Source organism: Emydura macquarii, unplaced genomic scaffold (genome assembly GCF_026122565.2).
Source record: "Emydura macquarii macquarii isolate MOO-44397 ecotype Brisbane River unplaced genomic scaffold, CSIRO-AGI_Emac_v2 contig_2897, whole genome shotgun sequence".
Taxonomy (NCBI): Eukaryota; Metazoa; Chordata; order Testudines; family Chelidae; genus Emydura; species Emydura macquarii.
In genome coordinates, this window is record NW_027133034.1 from 26,229,393 (window position 1) to 26,255,916 (window position 26,524).

The 26,524-nt window shown below is 39.2% G+C and overlaps 1 protein-coding gene across 1 annotated transcript in view; it reads left to right on the plus strand.

Annotated features, from left to right (window-relative positions):
* PGGT1B (protein geranylgeranyltransferase type I subunit beta) overlaps positions 1 to 26,524 on the plus strand; it is a 57,404-nt gene that overhangs the window by 23,828 nt on the left and 7,052 nt on the right. Inside the window, exons 4-8 of the mRNA XM_067568677.1 lie at positions 8,447 to 8,598; positions 14,178 to 14,310; positions 22,139 to 22,184; positions 24,387 to 24,571; positions 25,094 to 25,202. Coding sequence (XP_067424778.1) covers positions 8,447 to 8,598; positions 14,178 to 14,310; positions 22,139 to 22,184; positions 24,387 to 24,571; positions 25,094 to 25,202 — 625 coding nt within the window. The remainder of the gene's footprint in view (positions 1 to 8,446; positions 8,599 to 14,177; positions 14,311 to 22,138; positions 22,185 to 24,386; positions 24,572 to 25,093; positions 25,203 to 26,524) is intronic.

Consider the following 26,524-nt stretch of genomic DNA (forward strand, 5'->3'; position numbering starts at 1 on the left):
ACCCAACACATCTATTTTAGTGGGAGAAGGCTGCAGGAGGTGGGGGGACGGGGCGGCAGGGACGGGGACATGACTCCATTGGCTTAAGGATCAAGGGGATGGGAAACCTGTGTGGAAGAGCAAAGCCTTTGCTTTTAGCATTGGGGGACTGGAAGTGAACAGGGGCTGCTGAAGATGATGGGGAGGCATCATGGGGTGTATGTACCCCAAGCTCACCCAGCAACCAAAGAGTTAATACAGGGACTGCTAGCCACTGCTGATGGGAAGTCTCAGGGCAGCTGGGAGGATAAAAGGCTGGGAAGCAGAGGGGCTGGGTGGCTGCCGGGAGGAGTGAGCAAGCTGGAAAAAGAGGCTCCTGCCAGCAAGCTGCTGAAGAACTACCCAGAAATGACAGCTCAGGTGGGGACGAACTGACAGATCGTCTGGAGAGCTTGCAGAGATCCAGGGGAAGATAGGAAGGAACTCAGGGCGCTGTCAGAGTGAGGAACCATGATCTTGCTTTTCTAGCTCAAGAGCCCTGAGCTGGAACCCAGCGGAGTGGGCAGACCTGGATTCCCCTCCTAAACCCCTGGCAGACGTGGGAGTGAAGAAAGGGATTTTTGACTGCTGGGCACCATGAATAGCCTGGCAGCCTCACTAAGCTATGAGAGCCCTGGAGCTGTGTCATGTTCAGCCCGAGGAGGGTTTAGTAGGCTTAGAAGATACAAATAGTGGTGAACTGGACGTGGTCAGTTGGACAGGGATCGGGAGTGGAAGGTGGGTGATCCTTGCTGCATCTGGCAGGGTGAAGACAGGTCACTTTCTGCTAATACGTGGGAAAGGAATGTAGTTTTGAGTAGGGGACAGATTCTAGCCAAGTATCTGCAGGGTGCAGGAAGGGTAGAAGTAGAATCAGGATTTTAGGAGGCGTTGAAACTGGGAGGAGAGGGTGAGCATCTATGAATAGGAAATTATTAAGTTGATTGACATAGAAGAAACAACTTACCTGTTCCTTTTGCATAACAAATCAGCCTATTTGGCAGAGCAGTTTCTTGCTTGAGGGCACAGAATGGCCTCCTTTATTTTTGTATTTATAGTTTCCCTTCTGCATGCAGCAAGGCTAAATAATTATGGGGAGTTAATGCATCTCTGCACCAGGCACTGCATTAGCAGTGTAATCTTTGTCTCTTGGTTTGCCCCTTCCACGCCATAGATTGTGTGCCTGCATCATTTCACTCTCTGATTGCAATAGTCAGATGAATTTGTCACCTCTTGTGATTGGCATTAGCCTCAGTCACAGTCCACCACACACTGAGCTGTTATACAGCCTCATGGGAAAAAAACTTGGAAAGTCTCTGCAGTGGACTCTACAGAGACAAACATACCAGAGAGTCTGTCCTCTTTAAGAGTTGTTGTTAAAATCTTACGTTAGCCTTTAAATATGCAAATGACAATCCAATTCACTAACAGGTAATCCTTTTGTTTAGTTTTAAATATAATATCAGTTTTAAATATAAAACATGTTTTGTTAAACTTTTTTTTCATATGTATCCAGCACACATAATAGTTTAACTAATAGAAACAAATATAAAATTCTGTTTTTGTGCGTTTTAATTTTATTTCAGTTTCTATTCACATGCATCTTGACAGAAATTACGAGTTTAAAAAATTAATCTAGTAAAGTCATTCACCATTTTAACACTTTTATTTGGCTGTAATAAAAATGTAAATTATGTTAAGCTATATAATTGCTTAAATAAGTATAAATAATCATATCCTCTTGATTAGTAAAAAGAATTACCTAATTTAGTGTAAAGGCTATAGTTAGTTGCAAATCAACATGGACTTTAAGGCCAGAAGGGACCATCATGATCATCTAGTCTGACCTCTTGCTTGCTGCAGGTCGCAGAACCTCACTCATATGTTTTAGTGGTTACCTAGCAATGAGAATGAACCTTTCTTTAGGTTCATATATAACTAAAGTATATATGCAAAACATGATTAAAACACATTATTTAAATCAAGATGTCCTGCTTGCTGCTGATTTAATCATTTATTTAAACCAATCGACCCTGTTTGTCGGTGGTTTACAAAGAACTGCTGGGTCATATGATGTTGGCTTTTTGTCATTTCTGCTTGCTAAATGTCAATAAACAGCAGCTGAATACAAAGCTAATTTAGCTGTGCACTTAATGGCCTATATGAAAGCAAACTTTCACTACTACTGTTTATATGCTTAATATGTAGTGTATAGCATGAGCCATGAGTGCAGTTTACTATGTACTTGGAAACTGTCCTGCATTTACAGAATGGTACAAGGTATTACATGTCTTTGTAAATTAATAGAAAAAAGTATACATTTGAAAAGAAGTATGATCTCAGTGTATTGTAGTGCACAGACATAAAAGGGAGGTGGAGTTAAGATGGTGTGCTGAATGCCTAGTTACTATGATGTTGGCATAGTACATAACCTTGAATAAAATTTCAGTTAATTGAAAACTGTATTGTGAGCACACAGTACATAAGTTTAAAATGTGTATTACTGTTTCTGTAACTTAAAGGTTCATTTTAACAGATGTGTCTAGTTAAATGCTTTTTGCAAAGTAGCATCCATCTTAATTAAAGGCTAAAGTTCAGGATACTCTGCAAATAAACTATCTGAGTTTATCCAAGCTCAGCACCAAAGGAAAAAACCCACTAAATATAATCATGTTTTCACACCTGAGTGTGACCTTACCCGGTGTACAATCTGGACCATTGAACAGCTGTGTCCCCATAAGTCTCTAGCCTGGGGTGCATTTTACACTGCTTTGCTGTCAGAACATCTACTCCTGGCCTGCTTACACAGCCTTCAGCCTGCAGATTCACTCCCAGCTAAATACGTGAGCATTCTGATCAGTCACTCAGAATTTGCAGGTGTTGCCCTGTCAGTAATTCATAAGTCCCAGTTTTGTCCCCCCCCCGAAATGTGCATCTTATCTTGTCCTGCACATTACTGAACAATGCAAGTTCATAGAAAGTCTGTCACTTCATCAAAGGAAAATTATATAGGCACCAGCCTCGTTATCCCAAATGGAGTTTCCCCCGTACTCGAATCCAAACACACTGGTTCAGACAAAACAATAAGATAAGTTTATTAACTACAGAAAGATAGATTTTAAGTCATTACAAGTCATGAAGCATAAAATGACTGATTTATAAAAGAAAATAAGAGTAAAATGCAAGTTAGGCATTAACTTAACAAGCTAAGTAAATTTAAAAGCAAAAGGTTTTGTCTCTCCATATGCTGTAGTAAATTTCACAAGCTGGGTCTCCTTTCAGCCTGAAGCCCCCTCCCCTTTAGTTAAATTCTTTGAGGGTTGTTGATGTCATGAGCAGAGATGAAGAAGGAGAGAGGTGAATTGGAGGTCACTCCCATTCTTATACCACTCTCTACTCTTTGAGGATTATACCCTACTGGGGTGTAGGTGACAAGTTGTCTCTTGTGGACATGAAGTTTGAACCGTCATTGTGATGAAATGTACATTTCTCATTCACACCTTCTTGTTGCTGGAGAATGGCTGCTTAAGTAAGTGGTAGCTCACTTGACTTTGTTGATACCTGTGATGTCAGTATTTACTGGAGAGTGATTTAACACTAGTGAGATGCATATGTAGACAAAACACTGGAATGCAATCAATATTTGTTGCAGACTACAGCATTTTCAATGTCTGTGTGTATAATTAGTGCTGGCATCTTCCCTTTTCTTCTTGGACATGCGAACTAAAAGAATGTAAGCATTTAGGCTATTCCTGTTTATATAATCCTATTGCATTAAAACCTTTGGAAATTCATTTGACCTTTCCATGTAGATGATTTACCTACTTGGATGTTGTATAGGCAATTGTTGCAAAGTATCATGGAACTTTTCCAAACCCTTCACCTGTTAATGGCTTACTTTAATCTGTTTGACCAAGTTAGATTGTAGAACATTTGGAAAGAAATCTGGTTACCCTTCTATATTTCAGGGGACACTATCAGGGCAACGGTAGCTCCAGATGTAGGTTTTATGGAAAAGGATTAGCTCTTTAACTGTCATTTATAAACTAAATTATACTGTGACGGAGCTTGTTTCTGTGGTCCTAGACATCAGGAATTTGTGGTAACTCCCCTTGGTGCATCTGTTTGGGGTGAGGATTCTCAAATTAAAAAAAATTAAGAGGGGCATCATCGGTAGTGGGCTACTGAGAATAAAAGTAATTGAGATGAAGTTTTGTTGGATGTAAGGACATACTGTAGTAACCCTCAGAGTTGAAGTGCCTAGAATCCTTGGAACAATGTTCTAATCCTGGCAGGGACAACACAGCCTCAAAGTTAGATAAATAAAGTACTATGCAGTTTGCTGAAAGTGTGATGTGTCAGATGAAATGGCAAAAACAAGATCCTGTCTACTCTGCCTGGGCTTTGGACCCCTCTTCCTTTACCAGTCATCTGAGCTTCAGAATGAAGAGCAACATGGTCCTATGTGTGGAGTTAATCCCAGGACTGGAGATCTTTACCTCTGCAGACACTAGTTGGGAGCAGCTGCAGCAGAAGGATATGATGCGAGACCCACTTTGATTCCCCATTCTGCACCACTGTTCTGTCTTGATGGAGGGATAACCCCAATACAGAGGTCTCAGTAGCTCCCACCTCCCCTTGTCATATGAGCTAGGAGTGAAAATCGGCACAGGTTGAGAGCAATGTATCCATTGACCTAGAAATTAGTCATCCTGATACCATCTATTAGCTGCTGGGCAGGAGGTCAGATGTAGGTGGGTTCAGGCTCCAGATCTGGCTCTGTTGGCGTTATGCCCTCTGAGAGCAGGCCACAAGGGCTTCAGGGAGTACCCCCACTTCAGCCATGTGTGCTGGTGGAGGAAGAGCATCATGTCCTGAGTGAGAGCCAACACCTGGGAGGGGAGCGCCCAGCAGTAGAGACCTTCCCAAATCCAGGTTGTTGGGAGTAACAGCAGACTGTATTCTACGATTTAAACTCTTGACATCTTTTACTCTACTAGGCCTAGCTCCCTTCCTTTCTCTTTCACAGTCCCTCCATTGTTAGTCTCCCTTCCTATCTTCTGTGCCCCTTTTCATCCTTTCCTCTGTATTCCTTCTTTTTACTTTTCCCTTGCTCCTGTTTAACTTCCTGTCTTCTTCCATTGGCCTTCAGACCACCTTTGCTCTCATAATACTTTGCAGAACATGAAGTTTTGTACGTTGTATCCCTTTCCACCACCCTGATCTTTTTTTCTCATTGGGGCTGTAAATTCTCCTGAGTAAGAACTGTCTCCCTTTATGTATGCACGATGCCCACAGTTTGAATACTGCCATCATTTAAATCTGTGGTGGTGGTTTTGTAAGAGTAGGGATTTGCCCTGTCAGAACTTTCTTCTCCTCACCCCTTGTTGTGCAGCATGCTCTGTGCCTTTTGTAGACTCCATGACAGCCAAGCACACACATCATCAGTGTTCTCTGTAGGCCACAGCTGTGGAATTTGGTGCAGAATTGAAGCTTTCATTTAAAAAAGCAAAACAAAACAATTTGACCTGTATGGTTGTGAAGAGAACAGCATTTTACATTAAAGTCCTGTTTAGATTTTTTTGAGTCCGCAATCAGAGAGTCTGACTTGTCCCCATTCATTAAACATAGTGTTTATGCTGAAGCGTAACAACAATGTAAATCTCAACATGGATTATTTCATAAGTGATCATTCAGCAGAAGCTTATCCCTCTGCACCTTCTTATTGCCAGAAGCCTTAGCTGTCAAAACCACTAGCTTCCCCTCTGATGCTGTTATGAATTATGCATAAAAAATTTCTCTATAGCACATTGAACATCCTGAGGGAGTAAAAAAATGAATTTATAATAAATACAAATAGCAGAAGGAATACTGTACTTAGAAACGGAGATTTTTTAATTTTTTTTAGTTTAACATGAATTTACTGCAGAAACTGGAGGCCAGCTCCTGCAGACATTAAGGGGTATTTGTATATACAGTGGATTCTACTTATTAGCACTCTCTTGGTTCCAGAAAAAAATTACCATTATCTGGAAGTTGCCAAACAGCTGAAAATAGGTTTGCGGGGCTGTAACCAGGGCTTCATGTGCTTGCCTAGGCTAAAGCCCCCTAACCTTGCCTGCGGGGGCAACTGTCAGGTAGGAAGGTGCTGGGCTTTGCTGAGCCTGGGCTCTGTATGCCAGGTCAGGCAGCAACCCAGAGAGTGCAGAGAGACATTGTGCAGCTCCACAGGTCCCCAGTGTACCATCTCCCTGTGGAAAGCCCCGGTATCGGGGCTGCAGCCCCAGTCCCTGCTGCTTCCCTGCCTACAGCCTCCTCTCAGAGCCTGGAGCACTGGGACTTTGTTAGGGGGTCTCCCATTGGGCAGGGAGGCAGGTGTCCCAGCCTGTTACCTCCTGAATGGGCTTGACTGCAAGCAGGTTTGCTGCAGCCAGGGAAGAAAACACTGGGACAATGCCAAGTCTGAGCCCCCCAGCACCAGGGCAGGACATGGCACAGAGAGAGGTAATGTGCAGCCTCAGCGCTTCTGTCCTTGGTTGCAGCCCCACAAACCTGCCTGTGGGTCGCCTTTTTTTCCTTCACCCCCACCACTCCCATCAAAAAATAAAGTTGTTAATAAATGGCATGCCTGTTGGCAAAATTCAAATCCTTTTAGCATTAAAGTCAATAGGGTGGGATCAGTTCCCAGCAAAAGTTGTTGATACTGTGATCGTTAGTAAGCAGCATCCACTGTAGCTTATATAAAATGCTTGGGGGAGCCATCTGCATGAAATGTATCAATAATAATACCTAGCTCATACCTAGTGCTTTTTGTCAGTAGATCTCACAGCACTTTATGAAGAAAGTCAGATCATTAGCCCCTCTTTATAGATAGGGAAACATTTCATGAATTTATCTAATTCTTTTTTGAACCCAGTTATACTTTAGGCCTTCACGTCATCCCCTGGTGACGAGTTCTACAGGTGTGCGTTGTGTGAAGAAATACATACTTAAATTTGTTTTAAATCTGCTGCCTGTTAATTTCATTGGGTGGCCCCTGGCTCTTTTGCTAAGTGAAAGGGTAAATAACACTTCCCTATTCACTTTCTCTACACCATTCATGATTTTATAGATCTCTGTCATATCCCTCCGCCCCCCCAAGACATCTCTTTTCTAAGATAAACAATCCGTCTTTTTAATCTCTCCTTCTGTGGAAGAAGTTCCATACTCCTAATTATTTTTGTTGCCTTCTTTATACTTTTTCCAATTCAAATCTTTTTGAAGATGGGAGACCAGAGCTGCACGCTGTATTCAAAACGTGGGCGTGCCATGAATTTATGTAGTGGCATTTTGATATTTTCTATCTTATTATCTATCCCTTTCCTAGTGTTTCCTAACATTCTGTTAGCTTTTTTGACAGATGCTGTGTATTGAGGATGTTTTCAGAAAACTATCAACGACTCCAAGATCTTTTTCTTGAGTGGTAAAAACTAATTTAGACCCCATCATTTTGTATGTATAGTTGGGATTATGTTTTCCAGTGTGCGTCACTTTGCATTTTCAAATTTCATCTGTCATGTGATTACCCAGTTTAGTGAAATCCCTTTGTAACTCTTCGCAGTCCACTTTGAACTTCACTATCTTGAGTAATTTTGTATCATCTGCGAGCTTTGCCCCACTTTTTTTACCTTTTTTGTGAAAACTGACCATTTCTTCCTGCCATTTGTTTCCTATTTTTTAACCAGTTACTGATCCTTGAGAGGACCTTCCTTCTTATCCCATGACTGCTGAGTTTGCTTAAGTGCCTTAGGTGAGGGATCTTGTCCAAGACTCTCTGAAAGTCCAACTATACTATATTGATTGGATCACCCTTGTCCACTTGTTTGTTGACACACTCAAAGAATTCTAACAGATAGGTGAGGCATGATTTCCCTTTACAAAAGCTATGCTGACTGTTCCTACAACATATCTTGTTTATCTGTGTCTGATAATTCTGTCCTTCACTATAGTTTCAACCAGTTGCCTGGCACTAAAGTTAGGCTTACCAGCGTGTAAATGCCAGGATTGCCTCTAGAGCCTTTTTTAAATATTGGTTTTACATTAGCTACCCTCCAGTCATTTGGTACAGAGGCTGATTTAAGCAATAGGTTTCATATCACAGTTGGTAGTTCTGCAATTTCATATTTAAGATTCTTAAAAGTATTTATAAGCATCTAGCTCCTCAGCAAACGTGTCAGATGGAGCTGTGCAACTATTTAGTATCTTTCAGGCATGTCTAGTCAGATAAATTCCACTTGACAAAAATTAGTGCAGAGATTAACATTATTTACCTTTAAAATATTGTCAGAGCTTTGATTGAATACTTAATTGTAATTCAAAAGCTTAGGAAATCAAAATAAATTAAATGTATTTTTTTTTTTTTTTTTTATTTTATTTTATTTTATTTTAGGGTCCTGGTATATCTCATCCCTATGACAGTGGACACATAGCAATGACATACACTGGGCTATCGTGCTTGGTTATTCTTGGAGATGATTTGAGTCGAGTAAATAAAGATGCCTGCTTGGCAGGACTGAGAGCTCTCCAACTGGAAGATGGAAGGTACAGGATGTTCTTTATTACAGGGCACTCTGGATAATGTTGAGGAAAACCTAACCATGGAACAAAATATTGATTTCGCCCTTATAAAATGTGTTATGTCTTCTCCACCTTCCGGAAGTTTTCTGTATTTGGTGTGAAAAGTAGAATTCAGGCAAGTTATCAGGTTCCAGAGAGAGGCTCTAGCCCAGGCACAGTCAATAGACGGACCGTCTACCAAATCCAGACTGCCAGATGCTTTTGAATGGACCTTAAAATCTTTTTATTTACTTTTTATTATTGTTTTTATTATTTTCTCTGTCGTTTGGATCTTGACTGTACCTTGACCAAGACATTTGGACCTTGACAAAAAATGATTGACTATCTCTGCTGTAGCCTATTGGAGTCTTGAGGTGCATTCCAGGACTAATTGATGTCTTAGTCCTGTTCATATTCACTGTTGGAAAGTTACTGGCTGGCCTGGTGTCATGGTGGTAGAGCTTTGTGGTGCCTTTCAGGAGAGCTGAGTAAACTTTGACACACCCTCACATTCTCTTGTTGTGTACAGCTCTGGAACACCGTCAAGGCAGCTTTCTGTGTCAAAAGGTTGAAATGTTATTAGGAAATATGCTTCTCTGGGTGCTAATTCCAGTTATTCAGAGCTCTGACCATGCCAGGCACTATCAATCCAATTTGCAGTCTCTATTGTTGGCTCTGTGCCCTGGTATCTTGTCCAATTTAGAAGGATACAGATGTAGTTTGGGCCCAAAATCTGTATGCACAGCCATTAAACAAAGTTCACCAGTTTTTATTTTGAAACACAAGACGGTTAAAGACAAATATTCTGTTGCAGTATGTATAACCCAAAACTGCTGCTTAGTACATAATTGTGTGAAACCAGCTAGTTTTCAAGTCTGAATGAGGAACATCAACATGAATATAGCTAAGTAAATTTGACTTTTTTTCATTTTTAATAAAATCACAAACTTCCTTACCTAATAGTTTCCTCTCAAAAGGAATTTAGTCATAAATTAGAATACTGTAGCTTAGTTACTACATTAAGTGTGTATATAATATATAACAGGTATGTACACACTTAAAAAACTTTCAGTTTTATCTAAAAATATGTTTCAACATCACCCAGCCAATGGGGTGGTTGTCTCAAGACTGCACATAGTTCTAGTTCTTGCACTGGTACAAACACTTCCGTTAGGGTTGTGGGGTGTTTATTTCAGTTTAAAAAAAAAATGTTTACCAACACAACCCTAGTGTGGACCGTTATAGGTATAAGACACCTTTACACTGATTGATATAGATATATATATATATATAGCTTATTCCCCTTCGTGTACAGGAATAGCTACACTGATAAGACACCTGTGTAGCAATATAACTTTATCCATGCTAAGGGGATTCTACTGCTTTAAATTACACTGATGTAGTTAAAGCTGCACAACTTTGTGTGTGTAGATAAACCCTGAGTGGCTCCTGCTGTTTCAGTGATATTTTCTAGCCGAGAACCTGTTACATCCAACACACTGTAGGACTAAAAACATTGGCTTTCTCTTTAGAAAGCACTGAATATCTCTGTAAAACCTGTTTTAAGGTAAGCACTGTACTTAAGCTGTTCAACTATTTTTGAGTTAGGAACGGTGCAAGTTAAGACTACTGTATTTATGTTCTATGTTTTGTGATTCCCAGTTGGTCTTTAGTAGGAATGTAGATTGATTATTTTTTTGCATGATAAATCGTTGTGATGGTAGCTTTTTAAGTAATTTTAAAGACAGTGAAAAGCATAATTAATGTGTTTTGGTGATTTCTTTTCTTTGTGATTAGACGAGAGATGCAAGAGACCCTGTATACACACTTAAGTTTTTTTTATATAAAACTGCAACAGACTGAGATTTTGAACAGTGTTTGGGGCTCTAAGATTATTGAAGTTGTCTGGAGAACTAACCATACTTAGGCACAGTTAAATCAACCTAGCTTTATCTGATTCCAGAAAAAGGTGGAGCAGAAAAAATTAATCCTACTATAGAAAGCGTAAATTTTAGGTGATGTCAGCATAATCTTCAGCATAATCTTGTTGGCCAGCACCCACAAGATGCTAAATTCTAAAAATGAATGCCTGGCATTTAACTCAATTGCCTCCTTCAGTGGATCCGGTCACGTTACCCCACAGTAATATATATCAGCCAAAAAGACTGTGGCCCCAGAAATATCACCTGTGAGATTGAATGAAGCCAACAGTTTGTTTATGAAAGCAGAACTCCTTCTCTTGGAGTCTTTTTATTTTCCCATGACAGGTATTTAGGAGTCCTACACCCAAAGTTTAAAGATGTAGCAAAAATCCAAACATCATACTCCATTAATACATGAAACTTAAGCTGCTTTTTTCTAGAAACCAGAGGAATGCTTTAGAAATACCCAAGATTTTTTTCTCTAAAGACCATCATAATGTTGATAGGTCTGCATGAGTCTGAGTTTAATTCCAGATTCTGTCAGGACACCCTACTGAAAGCTCAGATGGTGAAATAATTATTGCTATGTATACACTTCAAAATGTATTTGAAATTCAAACAGTCTTAGTTAAATATGATACTAATTGAACAAATGTAAGAGATAATAGGAAAGCTCGCTCTGTCTTAACATTGTCTACGTTCTGCTTTGACAGACTTAATAATCCGAACTTAACATAAGCATGTAGTTCAATAGCTATACAGTAATTTTTTAAAAATTAAACCAAAATGGAAGCCGAAAGAAAGGCTTGGAGAGGTGCAGAAAGGAATGTTGGGTAGAAGACTATAGAAAAAACGCTAGAGCTGGTTGCATGTAGAGCATTGGTCTGTGATTTATTACACTCTGTGAATTCATTATTAGACCTTGTAGAAATTTGTGTGTGGCACTTCCCTAGAGGTCCTGCTGTCATTCTATGAAGAGAGTATTATTCCTTCATGAATGCACTGCCCTGGGATCTTGACTCTAAAAGCATCCCTTCCATTTCTGAATCCTGTGTTTACCTATGTTTTTTGCATTAGTTAGTACCCCAGCAGTAGCATCAAACCTGACCTTAAGTGGAATCTGTTTTGACCACAGTGCAAGGGAAGTTAACCTCTAAATCACTTGGCAACTAAAGGAGAATATTTCTTATCTGGTGTTTGGTTTTGGAGGAGAGAATTACTCTGATTTGACAGTTAAGTACTAGCCTAGGGAGCCCATCCATGGTATAAAATACAATAAGATGCAAATAACATGTTGCCTAACCAACTCTCCCCATTCTTTGGAGTTAGAACCATTAGAATAGCAGCTTCTTGAGGAAGCAGAGCTGGTCTAAAATGGAGGGATTAAAACTTAAATGATCAGCTCAGCTCAGCTCCCAGATTTCTCTAATTCTAGAGAAATGTAAAGTGAAATAAAAATTAAAATAGCAGCTCCTTAAGTTTTCAATTTAACTTGAGTGTACATAACAGGGGTAGAGCAGGACTATCTAAATGTTTGTCCATTTCAATAGTGTTACAGTAAAATCTTAGTTCTGATCCATCTCTGAGTAAGGAAATTAGATTGACAAAGTAATGGGCTGTTAGTGTAAGGAGATGAATTAGCCTACATTTTACTCATTAAAATAAATTGCACTGCTATTATAAGTGTGTCTCTCAGATCCACACGTCTGATAGGCATTTGTAAAACATGGATCTCTTGACTTATTTTTTTCTAAATTAAAAAATGTCTAGCAATTTAGGTTGGTTTATAACTAATGAAAAGTCTTTGTTTTAGGTCACCCACTCTATGTGGATAGTTAAAAATTTAATAGATAGCAGCTTTGAAAAATCATATAATGAAGAATTGGGTGTTAGTATTTCTGAAGGGACTAGGATCCATCTCATTATTAAACTGATATAGTAGTATTAATTAAAATAGAACTGTTGGCTTAATTTATTTTTAATTTAGAAGGGAAGCGAGACTGACATGGATATCACATGATAGGGCTATACAAAGTTAAACTCTTTTCAGGAATACAAAATGACTAAAATGCAATGTTAAATTGTTTTTTAAAAATGAAAATTCCAAATTCAAGAGGGTGCATATATCAGCATATAACATTTCCAGACTTGAGCCTAGTGTCTAGAGCAGTGGTTCTCAACTTTTCCAGTGTAGTGTACCCCTTTCAGGAGTCTGATTTGTCTTGCTTACCCCAACTTTCACATCACTTCACTACTTGCTTACAAAATAAGACATAAAAATACAGAAGTGTCACAGCACACTATTACTGAAAAATTGCTTACTTTCTCATTTTTCCATATGATTATAAAATCGATTGGAATATAAATATTGTACTTACCTTTCAGTGGGTAGTGTATAGAGCAGTATAAACAAGTCATTTTCTGTATGAAATTTTAGTTTGTACTGACTTCACTACTGCTTTTTATGTAGCCTGTTGTAAAACTAGGCAAATATTTAGATGAGTTGATGTACCCCCTGGAAGACCTTTGCATACCTGCAGGGGTTTGCGTACCCCTAGTTGAGAACCACTGGTTTAGAACAAATGATTGACAATTAATGGGCCAAATTCTGAAACGTTTGTGTGCAGAAATTGCAAGTGTGTATTTGTTTGTCGAGTTTAGGCATGCAAATACCCCAGGATGCATGCAGACATGAATTTGCATCTCAGCTGAGCAATGTCCTCTTATAGTATGGCCCAATACAAAGGTTTATGTAGAGCTTTAAAGACAAAAGGATAACTTAGTACTCCAGACTGGTGATCTGGTAGGAAGCCATTTAAAAATACTTCTGCAAATTGACCTGCTTCAGATGTTTGAAAAGCTGCTAAGTATTCTACTATATATTTGAGCCAGATGAAGTCTTGTCAGGAAGCTGTAAAGCAAAGCATTACAATAATCTTGTTTTTGATGTTGTGGAAGCACAAAATCCAAGGCCAGTGTCTGATCAGGGCAATCTAATTAATAGTTTTAAAATATTCTCAGATTGGAAAAAGATTAAAGAAAAAATTAAGTAATAAAAACAAAAAAACTGGAACTTTAATGACCACCATACACACACTATATTCAGTCCTACTACCAATTAAATATGTACAGTTTTGAAGTCTGTTTCGTGATGTATTAAAAAAAGGTAAATAACCAGGGCCATGCCTTACTAAAATGAACATCAAGATTGCAAGGGAGGAATTAACAGGCAAAGAGAAATGTTGTGATGTAATGATGGTAACTCATCTGTAACCGTGGAATTTAATAACAGATGGAAGAATGCAAATACTAAAACATATACTTAAATATTAATACAAGTACCCTGATATTTGTCTAGATAAAATTGCCTGATCCACTCAACATAAATGTTCATATCACCTCACTTCAATTGATAGCACACCATCAAATAAGAATATTAAATAAACTTAAATGTATGGTTGGATTAGTTGTTCCCCCAAATAGCAATATACAGTAGTATTGTCTTTCTGAAGAGTGCAATTTGAAATATTTAAGGAATTTCCTCTTGAGATGAGAAGTATATACTACGAGAACCCTAGTATTTTTTATGTTAATGTAATAGCCCTTGAAATGCATAATGAGAAAAATCTTTATTTATTTCAGTTTCTGTGCTGTGCTAGAAGGTAGCGAGAATGACATGAGATTTATATACTGTGCTTCCTGTATTTGCTATATGCTGAACAACTGGTCAGGCATGGATATGAAGAAAGCAATAGAATATATTAGAAGAAGTATGGTGAGTGTTTTTTTAAAAAAATGATATTCAAATCTTAACACTGTAGGCTTTCTGCGTGCTGCACCAGCACTACTGAATATAAGCCATAGCCTTTCATACTGCGCTTTGTGTTTTTTGGTATACTGAGTTGAAAGAAAGGAGTAGTGGTACAGTAGTATTTTAAATTTAAAAAAATCACAAACCTTACTGTGTGTGTGTTTGTTGTGCTAGTGATACAATATGTAATATTCATTGTATGAGAATGGGTTCGTGTTTAAAGGTAGGCTTTAACATTATTGTAATTTAAGTGTAATTGAAAGAATGCTTATCTATTGTATTATTTATAAGAAGCTTTCTGGCAGTCTATCATTAACTGGTAGGAAGGTAACTTTTATCCCAAATATTATCATCTTTCTGTAGAATTTATTGTCCTGTCTACACTAAATTCTAATATACTGGAAGATCCAATGTAGTCTTCTGACACAATTAACATGTGGTTTGATCTTCCTGAATAGACTGGACAGAGCAACAATTAACCATTATTTTTAGACTGCAACAGCCTTGGACTAAAGAAGCATGGCTGTTCCAAAGACAAAGATCATAGTTAAAACATCATTCCATCTCTCCTATACTGCAAGACAGACTTCAGTTATTCACTGAGGTTGAATACTAAATTGCCATGTTGCAATCAGTAGGTCCCTCGGCATGGTAGGATTTATAGCATAGACACTGAAGATGTACGTTCCCAGTTCATAACATTCACCCAAATGAAAAATAGACAGCCCTCCATTTCCCATTTTATTTTTGTAAATAGTTTAAAACTAGTAGTTAAAAACCCGTGTTGTCGCATGGGTGTGGCAGTTGGGCCAAATAAATCACCATCTGTGCATTCTACCTCATTCCACCAATGAAATTGTTGCCTGCAAATTAGCTGTAGAATAATGGTGATTGGTTGAGTTGCTTCTATCAGAATGGTCTAGGACTCTTGGTATGGCATAGATACAAGCCTTACCAGCTGTACACTGTAAATGGCTGAGAACTTAGAACAAGAACTCCATCCTCATCCTCCTGGGCTTGTCAGCCTTTGTCACAGTTGACCTTTCTCCTCTTTTTGAAATCTTGTCCTCAAATAGCTTCTATGAATCTCTCCTCTCCTCTTTCTTCTACCGCTCTGATCACTTCTTCAGCATGACCTTTGGAGGATTTTCCTCATCTCCTCTCTCTGTTTTCTGAAGAATTTCCACGGGGCTCTGTCCTTGGTCCCGTTCCCACTCTGCGCCTTACCTCTGGATAACTTCATCTGCAAAAGCAAATTCAAATACCATCTCTATGCTGATGATTCACAGGTCTACCTCTCTACTCTAGACCTGTCTCCTTCCATCTAAACTAAAATCTTGGCCTGTCTGTCTGATATCTCCTTGTGGATGTCTGTCAATCCAAGCTCCACATAGCTAAAACACAACTCTTAATCTCCTCACCAGCGCCTCTCCCTCCACTCCCTCCCCCACCTCCTTTCTCGATTACTGTGGACAAAAGCACAAGCCTATTTGTCACTTAGGCTCATAACCTGGGTTTCCTCTTCAACTTGGACCTCTTTTCTAGGTCCTCACATCTAGGCTATGTCTGAATCATGCAGATTCTTTCTGCACAGCATCTCCAAGATGTAGCTTTTCCTATCCATCCACACAAGTAAAGCTTTGATCCACGCTCTCATCATCTCGATTACTGCAACATCCTTCTCACTGGCCTCGGCTATACAATCTTATGTCACTCTTCCATTCAGAACGTTGCTGTAAATATGACGTTTCTAGCCTGTCGCTTTAGCCTTGTCACTCCTTTACATCCCTCCACTGTTGCCTTTCTCTGTTACCTCAGACATAAGCTATTTGTCTTTATTTTCAAGGCCCTTCAAGTTCTGTCCACATGCCCTACCATACTCTATGAAGATGTCTACTTCCTCCAATCAGCCCGTGATGCCAGCGTCCATTGCCCACTTGTTACAATTTCAAACGCTTACCTTTGTGCTTTCTCCCACATTGTCCCTCACGCTTGGGAGGAGCTCCCTGTAAACATCTGCAAAATTAACACATTATCTTCCTTAAAACTCTCCCTTTCCCCCTACAAAAAACTTGACAATGATTAGGCCACTGGTGTGCTAAGACAACGGCCTGTCACGTTGATCAGTATTGTTTCCTTGTACTTACTGATCCGTGTACACATCTATTGTCATTTGTCTCATACTTAGATTGTGAGCTCTTTGAGGCAGGGACTATCTTTTCTGTATTTATACAGCTCCTAGCACAGTGGAATCCTGGCTGATAACTAAGGCTCCTTGGCTTTATGGTAATAGGAATAATAATGGAGCTATAGGAACAGACTCTGCTAGTTCTATGCTTACTGGGCACTCTTTCCTGCCAGAGGGATCCCCAGCAAGTTACTTGCCAGCAGTGTCTGCTCCCTGGCCATCTATATTTAATTCGGAGCCAGTGTCAAAAAACCAGTGCTAGGTCGTGTGACCCCAATGTAGGTCTGGCATAGTTGAGTTCCAGTGTCACTATCAGGGCTAGGTACACTTGTTTACACAATTAGGAACATATATTTTTTAAATGTGCTTTTCTCACCCTAACAGTTTACAAAATATTGGACCCGAAGAGCATGTCTTCCTGATTACCCTTTTGCTTCCCCCCACACTTGGATTATGATATGGTTTTAGCAGCCAATATTTCAAGAACTAGTAGAGCTAGAAACCATCATTGGAAACTATATCATCAGAAAGGAAAATAAAATTGACCACTGCTATTATTCTAAGACTGCTGTGTGTGGTATGGTGTAGGCTGACAGGATGATCGATTTCCCACCATATAAACAAGTCTTGCTGTATGTTTAATAAACAAATATAATAGCCGCAGTTAAATCAGCATATAGTTGGTGTGTTGCATGAAGAGTAGAATCCTGAAAGAAAATCTGCAGTGCTGCTATTAAACACTGAGGATGCTGTAAATAACCTAAAATAAAAATATTTTATATTCAAAAGTAAATTTCATGACTACCTCTGAAGTTATCTTTATTTTAGTGTAAGATTTTTCTCCTATCTAATTATAATTCAAGCTAAATATATCATTGTTTTTTGTTGGTTTTTTTGCAGATACTTAGCTCTATTATTTTTCTACAATGGTACCTTGTTTTGATAGTCCACTAATTGTAAGGCAAAATAGATGGCATCATTAGTGAACTGCTGTCATACAAAGATGTGGTTTTGTTTCACCATATCTTATGTCACCATTTGCAAATACATAAGGCCTATTTATATATCTGAGTGCAAGTCTTGGTTTCAGAACTTTTTTTAGTAATGCAAATTGTTACATGCAACTGAGGTGCAAGGAATTTGTTTAAGCAGCAGCAAGCTTGATTAGCTATAATAGATCTTTGTAGCTGAGTTCCTAAGTTCTAATTCTAAAATTTCCTTTTGGCAGAATTGAGGCACACTTTCAATCCACCAAATTTCTACTGTAACTTGATTTCTAGAATTAAGCACATCAGGAAAGGCAAAAGTTTTAGGATTGAATGTATTTTTTAGACTAGAACTACACTTCAATATTATAACTGTCTAAACATTGTATCTTTATAGCTAATAGAACAGCTCTCTGTGTGTATTTGTTGTATCTACTGCCTTTACTGCCTTCAGAGGGTTGTTTTGGTTTTTTTGGTTTTTTTTACTCCTGTTCAAACCTGTTTTTGCAGTGATGTTTCAGCTCTCCCTGATCAGTAGAATGATCATGTTTGGACTGCAGAATTTTTATTGTTGATATTGCAAGCCTTAAAGTCCATTTCGACTTTCATATTCAAGGGTGAATTTGTGACTCTGATAGGGGAAAAAATATTTAATGACCTGAACAGGTGTGATTTGCAACCATTGATGCAATACATATAAATATATATGCCACTTTTAGTTACCTTTAAGAGTAAAGGGACCAATTTAGCTACTTTGATTATGACCATATCATTAAAGATTGACTGATGCACATGGACAGGGAGTTAGAGTTAAGATTGTGTTTAATTGATTTACACATTTCCTGATTTGGATAGGATTTAATTATTCAATTTCGACACTGTAGTAACGAATAATTCTTTTCATTACCCTTTATTTAAAAAAAAAGAATTGGACAAAAATATTCCCATTTTTTTTAACAGGATCAAGTCTGCAAAAAGCAACTGGTGCCTGTGAATAATAGGCGCTAGTCAGCCAACGGTCAACTATTATCTGTTAAAATTTCAGGCTAATTGTGCAGCTGAACATAGTGCACTATTTGGGTTGCACACTTCATGACTTTTCCCCAGAGCTAATTACTTTGCAGTACATAAAGCAAACCACCTCCTTTTTCAATTACTCTAGTTGTAGAGTTAACTAGCTTCGCCAGCATAACTTTCCTTCTCTTCAGTGCTAATCAGCTTGCCAGTGCTCAGCAGTTAATTGGCCTATGCAGCTTGGCAGCACATACAGACTGCATGCTCAAAACGCAACTAATGGCTTAATGGAATTTTGTGCTGCGTATGCTCAGTCTTCAGATGTTCATAGCGGTTGCTTAGAATCAACTTTTCCAAGGTTAACTGAGGCCATGCTCCTGCTTAGTTTATTTATGTCAAATGTGAACTTTCAGAATTCATCCTTTTGAGTCATCACTACAAAAAATAAATAAATAAATAGAGGTCAGAATTGTTGCCCAGTGAGGATATTAGGTTTTAATGTGAAAGCAGAAAACAGTTAATGTGTTCTGTGTTAATAAAGAATATTCACCTTCCAGCAGTGACAATGATGTGATCTTGTAATGTGCCCAACACCTCTCAGTTTTGCAAGAATTAGGAACATGAAAATCAGACCAATGGTCTGTCTTGTCAATATCCCATCTCTGACAATGGCCCCTACTAAATGCGTCAGAGGAAGATACAAGAAACCTTTAGTCAACAATCATGGACTAACCTAGCCATAGGGAGGGTTGCTTCTACTAGTGATTTGATTTATTCTCTGAAGTACTTTAAGCACTTGGTGTCTGTGTAATGACAGAGAGGTCGACAGGTTGGTTGTGTTCTGTGAGCATTTTTCATGTTACTAGTTGTAATGGTGTTGCCACTCAGTTTAACTGACTGTCCCTTTTTTCTTGTAGCGTAGAAGGCTTAATAAGGTTGCTCTATCTAACTTCTCTGTATTATTCATTGTTTCATTTATACATCAGTCATGTCTCCTCTTACTGGCTTCCTCTAAACAGTCCCAGACTCTGCAGTTTATCTTTATATGATTGGTTTGTCGGGGTACTGCTTCTAATTCTGCCTCTGCCCCCAGATCAGTCGTTGCTTCTCCCCCATGGCCCTCACACAATTCAAATCTCTCATGCCCTTCACATTTGTTGATTCCCCCCATGTCATCCCTCTTACATGCAGAATGTAGATGGAAATACCTGGACTGTGGTTTAATGGGTGGGCGGAAGATGAGGATAAGAAGGGGACTGATGAGTCGGAGTGTTGGTAGGGTGTTAAGTGACTCATGGTATGTCCACACTGCAGTTAAAAACCCATTGCTGGCCCATGTCAGCTGACTCAGGCTCATGTTAAGTGGCTGTTTATTGAGGTGTAAATATTCAGGTTCAGGCTTGAGCCTGGGCTCTGGGACACTGAGGATGGGAGAGTCCCACAGCTCAGGCTCAAGTCTGAACCCGAACTTCTACACCTCAGCTAAATAACCCCTTGGCCGGAGCCCTGCGAGCCGAAGTCAGCTGACACGGGCCAGCAGTGGATGTTTAATTGCAGTGTAGTCGTATCATTAGCTGATTGTTTCCTTGGTATCTGGTAATGGGTTACACACTAGCAATTTTAATTTAGTTAACTAAATGATTTATGGGAGGATTATACTGAAGTCTAACTTCTACTAAAATAAAACAAATTTGAGTTAAAAACCCAACAAACCAAAGAGCTGACCGGTACATACTATTGTCATTCTTAACTTGTTTCAATATTGTGGCACAATGAGCAAGTACCACCCATTGTTCTGACATCCTTTGATACAGGATCATGTGAACTGAAATGTTTAGGACTGTGGAATGATTCCAGGATGGAACATCAGCCCTTTCCTCTTTGCTTTAAAAGGTTTAAATCCAAATGAAGAAACTATTTTTTTAAAAGTGGTATTTTATAGAGTAACTTCAGTTTGTCCAGAAGAATGCTTTCCATGCTCACCTTTTCCCTTAATTAGGGAGACAGTCATTGCTCTTCAGCACATAAAGCCTTTGTCTTCATTGCAGAATGTATTATATTTAAGCACTGTGCCTACACTGCTAGTGGCCTGACTTAAGTGCACTAAATGGCTCTTGATTTAGGAACAGCCATAGACAAATAGGATAGTCTCTTATCTTGTCTGGAATTTTGCAGATGCTTTGGCTCTTTAAGTGGGACACAGCTCCTGCAGAATGTATTTTAAAACATCCACAGAATTGGCTTTTCCTTGCCACATGACTTGGCACTGTAATGCTGCATAATTCTAGAACCTTTACTTTAGCGTTTTAACATAACATTTGATTGAAACAGAAATTTTGATCTTTTTTTTTTTTTTTTTTTAAATGTGACTGACTGGTTACCCCAGGTGCAACCTGGAGCGTGGGGCCGCTGAGCCCTCTGTCTCACTAATCTGGGCTCCCTCTCACATTGTGATGCTGTTAAGCCACAGACCTCTGGCAGGTACTGCACTTATACAGACATCCACCGGTAGGGACACATCCAACTGAGTTACATGAATGCTTTCCTCAGCTACTCATGACCCAACAATAGAGAATCTTCTGCCAGTTCCCTCTAGCTCCCCAGCCTTGCACCCCAGAACTGTACCATCTTGCACTGATCAGAAGCCTGGCCAGTGTAAGTTCATTAACCAGTCCACCCTCCCTCAATGTGGAGAGGATGAGCACCAGCCTTTGTAAACAGCTAAGATTTCCCAAGAAAACCCACTGTTTTAGGTAAAATATAAAACAGGTTTATTAACTACAGAAAGATAGATAGATTTTAAGTGATTATAAGTAGTAGGCAGAGAGGTCCGAGTTCGTTACTTAAGAAATAAAAATAAATTTGCAGTCTAAGTTCTACAAACTAAACAGGATTTGAATCAAGCAGTGTCTCACCCGGACATATGGTACGACCAAGTTTTTGTTCCTTAATGCACAGACTGGAACTGCTCGGGACCACCCTTCCCCAGTTGAAAGTCTTTGTCCTCCAGAGTCCAGATATTTCTTCCAGGTGTTGAGGGTTTTGGGTTTTGGTTTTGGTTGTTTTTGTTTTTTTGGGGGGGGGAAAGGGGGGAAGACAAGGCCAAGTGATGATGTCACTTCCCCTCTTTTATAGTTTCTTCCAGCTTGCTGGAGAGACCTGTGCTTGAGACATGGGGGTCCATCCCCATTGGTCAAGCAAAACCTCATAGCTTCACATACAATCCAACAGGATATTAATGTTCAACAGATCTAGGCTTTTAAAATGATCCTTCACAAGGCATACTTTGTGCAAAACATATCCTAACATATGACAGTGGTGAATATGGGGGTTCCAGTATGTTGCACAGAGTGCCACAAATACCTATTAAAAACTGCATGTGTTCACTCTGCTGGTTTGCTTTCAGGTTAACCTGGTGCGGATAACTTTTGATCCACAATATATGCCTTTGAAAAGCTATTGGCCAGTTCAAATTAATTAAAATAGATGTTGTAGTTGGTTTGTGAGGCAAGTCTTGCTAGTAAAATGAGAAGTTACATACATGATGTTCAAAATATATGTCAGTATGAACAATTTGTTTCTGAAATGGCTTTTTCTTTTACAGTCCTACGATAATGGGCTGGCACAGGGAGCTGGACTTGAATCTCATGGTAAGAGTCTTAAAATGTTTCTCCACTCTTAAAAATGACAGCAATTAAATGAAGCATCTTTAAGCAAGGCTGGAATTCAGCATGCATTCCTTTCCTCCCTTGTTGGTATTTTGGGTTTTCAAGGAAGTGGAGTGAAGGGGAACAAATCAAAAGGTTCTTCCAGAACATGCAGTCTTCTTTCTTTGCCTTGACTGGCTCCATCCCAAGACTAGACCAAATGGGGATTCTAAGAATTTCTTTACTCCAGTATTCTTACCTCATAAACTCTCTCTGAAAAAGCATTGGCTGTACTTCTCATCCCTCCCTGTGGGACCACTGTTGCAGCACTCCCTCCTGATGATACAACCCAGTTCCACCCGCTGTGAATGTGTCCTATAATCATGTCCTATGCTGAACCACAGCGTATACTTGGGGCTGAATTTTAAAACTACAGTTAAATTTTATTTAAAAAAAAAAAAAAAAAAAAAAGCAGCAGCAAATTATGACTGAAGTCAGGTTCCAGACTTCTCTTCCACCTCAATTTAAAATGTAAAAGAGAGAGCCACTATTTGAGTATTCGTGTGCCCTTTGTTGTTATAACACAGGGCTCAAACTTCTTCATAGTGTGGAGCACATCTTGACATAGATTTACGGGCCACCTCCCCTCCCATTATCACAGAACATCCCCATCGCACCAACAGTAACTGCTTATGTAGAAAAGTAATTTTAGGGAGGTATTTAGTGTGGATGTGTTTAATCTCAGTTCAGCAAGTGAAACCGAAATGGAGTGTGCAACCAGTTCTTAGTGGACCACTGCAGTTTCAGAACCTCTGTTATAGCACATTTTGCTGGGGCTTCTGTGAACTTTAGCAGTGTGGGACCTGGGAAGAGTGCAGAACTGCCAGCAATGTGTAACTAATTAGATCTCTGAATGAGCCAGCTAAATACACTGTTGTTTGCAGAATATATTATGTACTCATAGATAGTGTTGTAGTCAGATTGGGAGGGATCTAGCTCAGGGGTGGCCAACCAGTCTGAGACGAAGAGCCAAAAAAAAACTATAGATACCGCAAAGAGCCACATTTACCTTACCCTCCGCCAAAAATTCGCACTGATCGGTCAGTTTCAGCGGCAGCTTGCCAATTTCACTTTGGCACCCCATACAATGTGAAGAGCAAAGAGCCAAGAGCTGCATGCAAAGAGCCACATGTGGCTCACGAGCCGCATTTGTATGAGCAAAGAGCTGTATGGCTCACGAGCTGCGAGTTGGCCGCCCCTGATCTAGCTTCTCCAATTGTGAGAAGTTCCATTAAAGGAAACATAGTACTAGTATCTGCTTAATAAAAACTGCTCTCAGCACGTGCCTGGCAGGCCTATCTTTTGCTGCTGTGTTTTTAGTCCACCATAAATGATTGTGGGGTCACTGAACCAATTGGATGACATTTTAATGAGGACACTTACACAATTACATAACTGCAGCAACTCACCTGGCTGAGGCATTAGCTTCAAAGGGAGTGTGTCTGGCCTTATTCTGTTAGGACTGACAGCTGGGTTATAGATGATGTAAAGAGGAATCTGGGGGAAGAAGTGGTTTAGCAGCCAGCTGTTTGTGGCTAAAACCAGTAAATCTCCTAGGTGGAGCAGCAGCAGGAAGAAAACACAGGCTATAGTAAATATTCTGTGGAAATTAAAGACTGGGAAGGATTGAGGACTTTTTCCTCTTTTTGAATGGGAGAGAAACATCCACCTTAAGACGCTTAAAGTAAATCTTAATCATATGTGGGAAAATGTGGTGTATTTTGACTGAAACCTTTTCTTGTATTGGACTGATATGGCTCACTTACTTGCTGAGCCTGCCCCCTGCCTCTTTGAATTTGACACCACTGCTTCAGATAGATTCTGCTTCCCATTAGCTTGCCTGTGTAATGTTACCTATGGAAACCAGTCTGCAGCAGTGAGTAGTGGTGGGGCTACAGCCAGTGGACAAATGAGTGATAGCATTTACATAAATAAGACAGCACTGAGGTCCTCCAGTTTCCACTTGTAACAGTACATGTAATACTTCTTTGGCCTATGTTTGGATTAAGGATTACCTTATTTATCTGCATTTTAGACTTCAGACAAGCTACAGTTGTGTAAAGGAGTTCAGAAAGGTCTGATCTTAATCAGAAGTTTAACTTGAATGAAAAAAAAAAGTTGCAGAAACAGAATTATTTCTTACAGGTGGCTCCACGTTCTGTGGTATTGCCTCACTGTGCTTAATGGGTAAATTGGAGGAAGTATTTTCAGAGAAAGAACTGAACAGAATAAAGAGATGGTGCATAATGAGGCAACAGAATGGCTATCATGGACGACCCAACAAACCTGTAGACACCTGCTACTCATTTTGGGTAGGAGCAACACTCAAGGTAATAAAGAAGCACAAGTGAGATATTGCGGTAGTATATGCATTAACTCAGTGGTCCCCAAACTGTGTGGCGTGCTCCCCTAGGGGGGTGTGGAGGAACGTTTTTGGTGGGATGCAGACCAGCCACCATGTGGGACTGGAAAGGAGCGCCACCCAGCCCCACTCTGCTGCTGGCCTTGGGTCCTGGCCGTGACTCCCGCTTCCAGCTGATGGGGGGGTGCACACCGGGTGTGGGATTGGGGGGTCACAGACCAAAAATGTGTTTGGGAATGTTTGCATTAACTTGTTTGACTTCAGCCCCCTGAAGTTAGTTATATATCCAGTGCAAGTAGGCTTGACCTTTGAATTACTGAACTATTTTGATCTCTGCATATTTATATACTGTGCTACACCTGTCTTTGTCTTTTTTGCAAGACAGGATATTAAAACCTACCCGCACTATGCCTCGGTGCATCACTTTTATCTGTTAAAATGGTAAAGCTTTTTATGTAGGTATTGCTGTAACAGTGTAACTTTTTTCCAGCTCTTGAAAATATTCCAGTATACAAATTTTGAGAAAAACCGAAATTACATCTTGTCAACTCAAGATCGTCTTGTTGGTGGATTTGCCAAGTGGCCAGATAGCCACCCAGGTAAATTTACGTCTCGGAATCCTGATGTGTTGTGTTGCAAAATGTATTCCAGTGGTCCAAGAGGTGGCTCATCTTTAACATGAAGATAGGAATATTTTTAATTCCCCCTCAAAAATATGTGCAACAGGAATCCATAAAATATAACTGGAAAGATATATTTTTATAATGTAAAATATTGTAATATACATCTCTCTCTGTTTAAAATGTCAAATGAACAGCCCCTTATTTAAAGAGAAAATAGCAAACAACCTCTTCATATTATTTAGTATCTGAATAGTATTTCCATGTATTATAAATCATTTTAGCTAAAGAGCATAGATGAATAATGGGTATCTTCATGAAGGGCTCAAGTATTCCAGAGCCTGTTCTTTGTGTAGTAAACAAATACTAAGAGTACATCAAACAATATCACTAAAGAAGTCTTAAGAAAAAGCCAATGCAAAAGCAAAAAGCTTAGAGTATAGTTACTAATGGTGCCTAAACTTCTTCCACCTATTATGCCTAGGCTTGCAAAATTAAATTTTTATTTTTCATAATTGATGGACAATATTGGTTTGTTTTTAAACATTTTTTATTGCTTTCCATTTACATTTGCACAGTGGTAAGAAATTATGCAGTGGATTTCAGACAGTGGGGCGGGAGGTCAGACAATTATTTATTTAATGAGGTTAAGATTTAAAAAGTTAAAGCTTTATAAACCTTAGAACACAACTTGTCAACATCACATGTCAAAATATACAAAGTCAGTATCCTTAACCTTCATCCAGTGTGGAGAAAAAAAGTTACTTTAACTGTGTCATAAGGGAAATTTGTATCTCAAATGCATTTGGATTTTAAGAGCAATTTTTTAATGTTCTAGGTGAAATTTTTTTTATCTAACTTGCAAACTGAAAAACTAGCAGGAATCACATTCATGTGCAATTTTCACACATCAGCATCAATGTGGAGTTGTCAACGCTTGCAAATTCACTGCATTCTCCACATTGCTTGCTTAGTGAGGGAGACATGGTTACCACAATTACAATGCAAGATACACACTAGAAGCAAACGTGTGCACACAACTACAAAAAAAACAGTGGAACATGTTTGGGGTACATTTGTATCCCACATATATTTTTTTATATAAAAGAAATGTTCTGCATGTTAAACTAAATTATTTTTTTGCTGAACTGTGTACATATGTCTAGGTGACAATGTCCTAAAACAGTATAGTTGGAGGACCACTAGTTCATGAGTTAGTGCAACAAACCTGCTCCTGTGGTACAGCATTACCACACGAATGTGAATGGGGGTTAAATAAAACTTCTTAAAAGTTCTTAGGC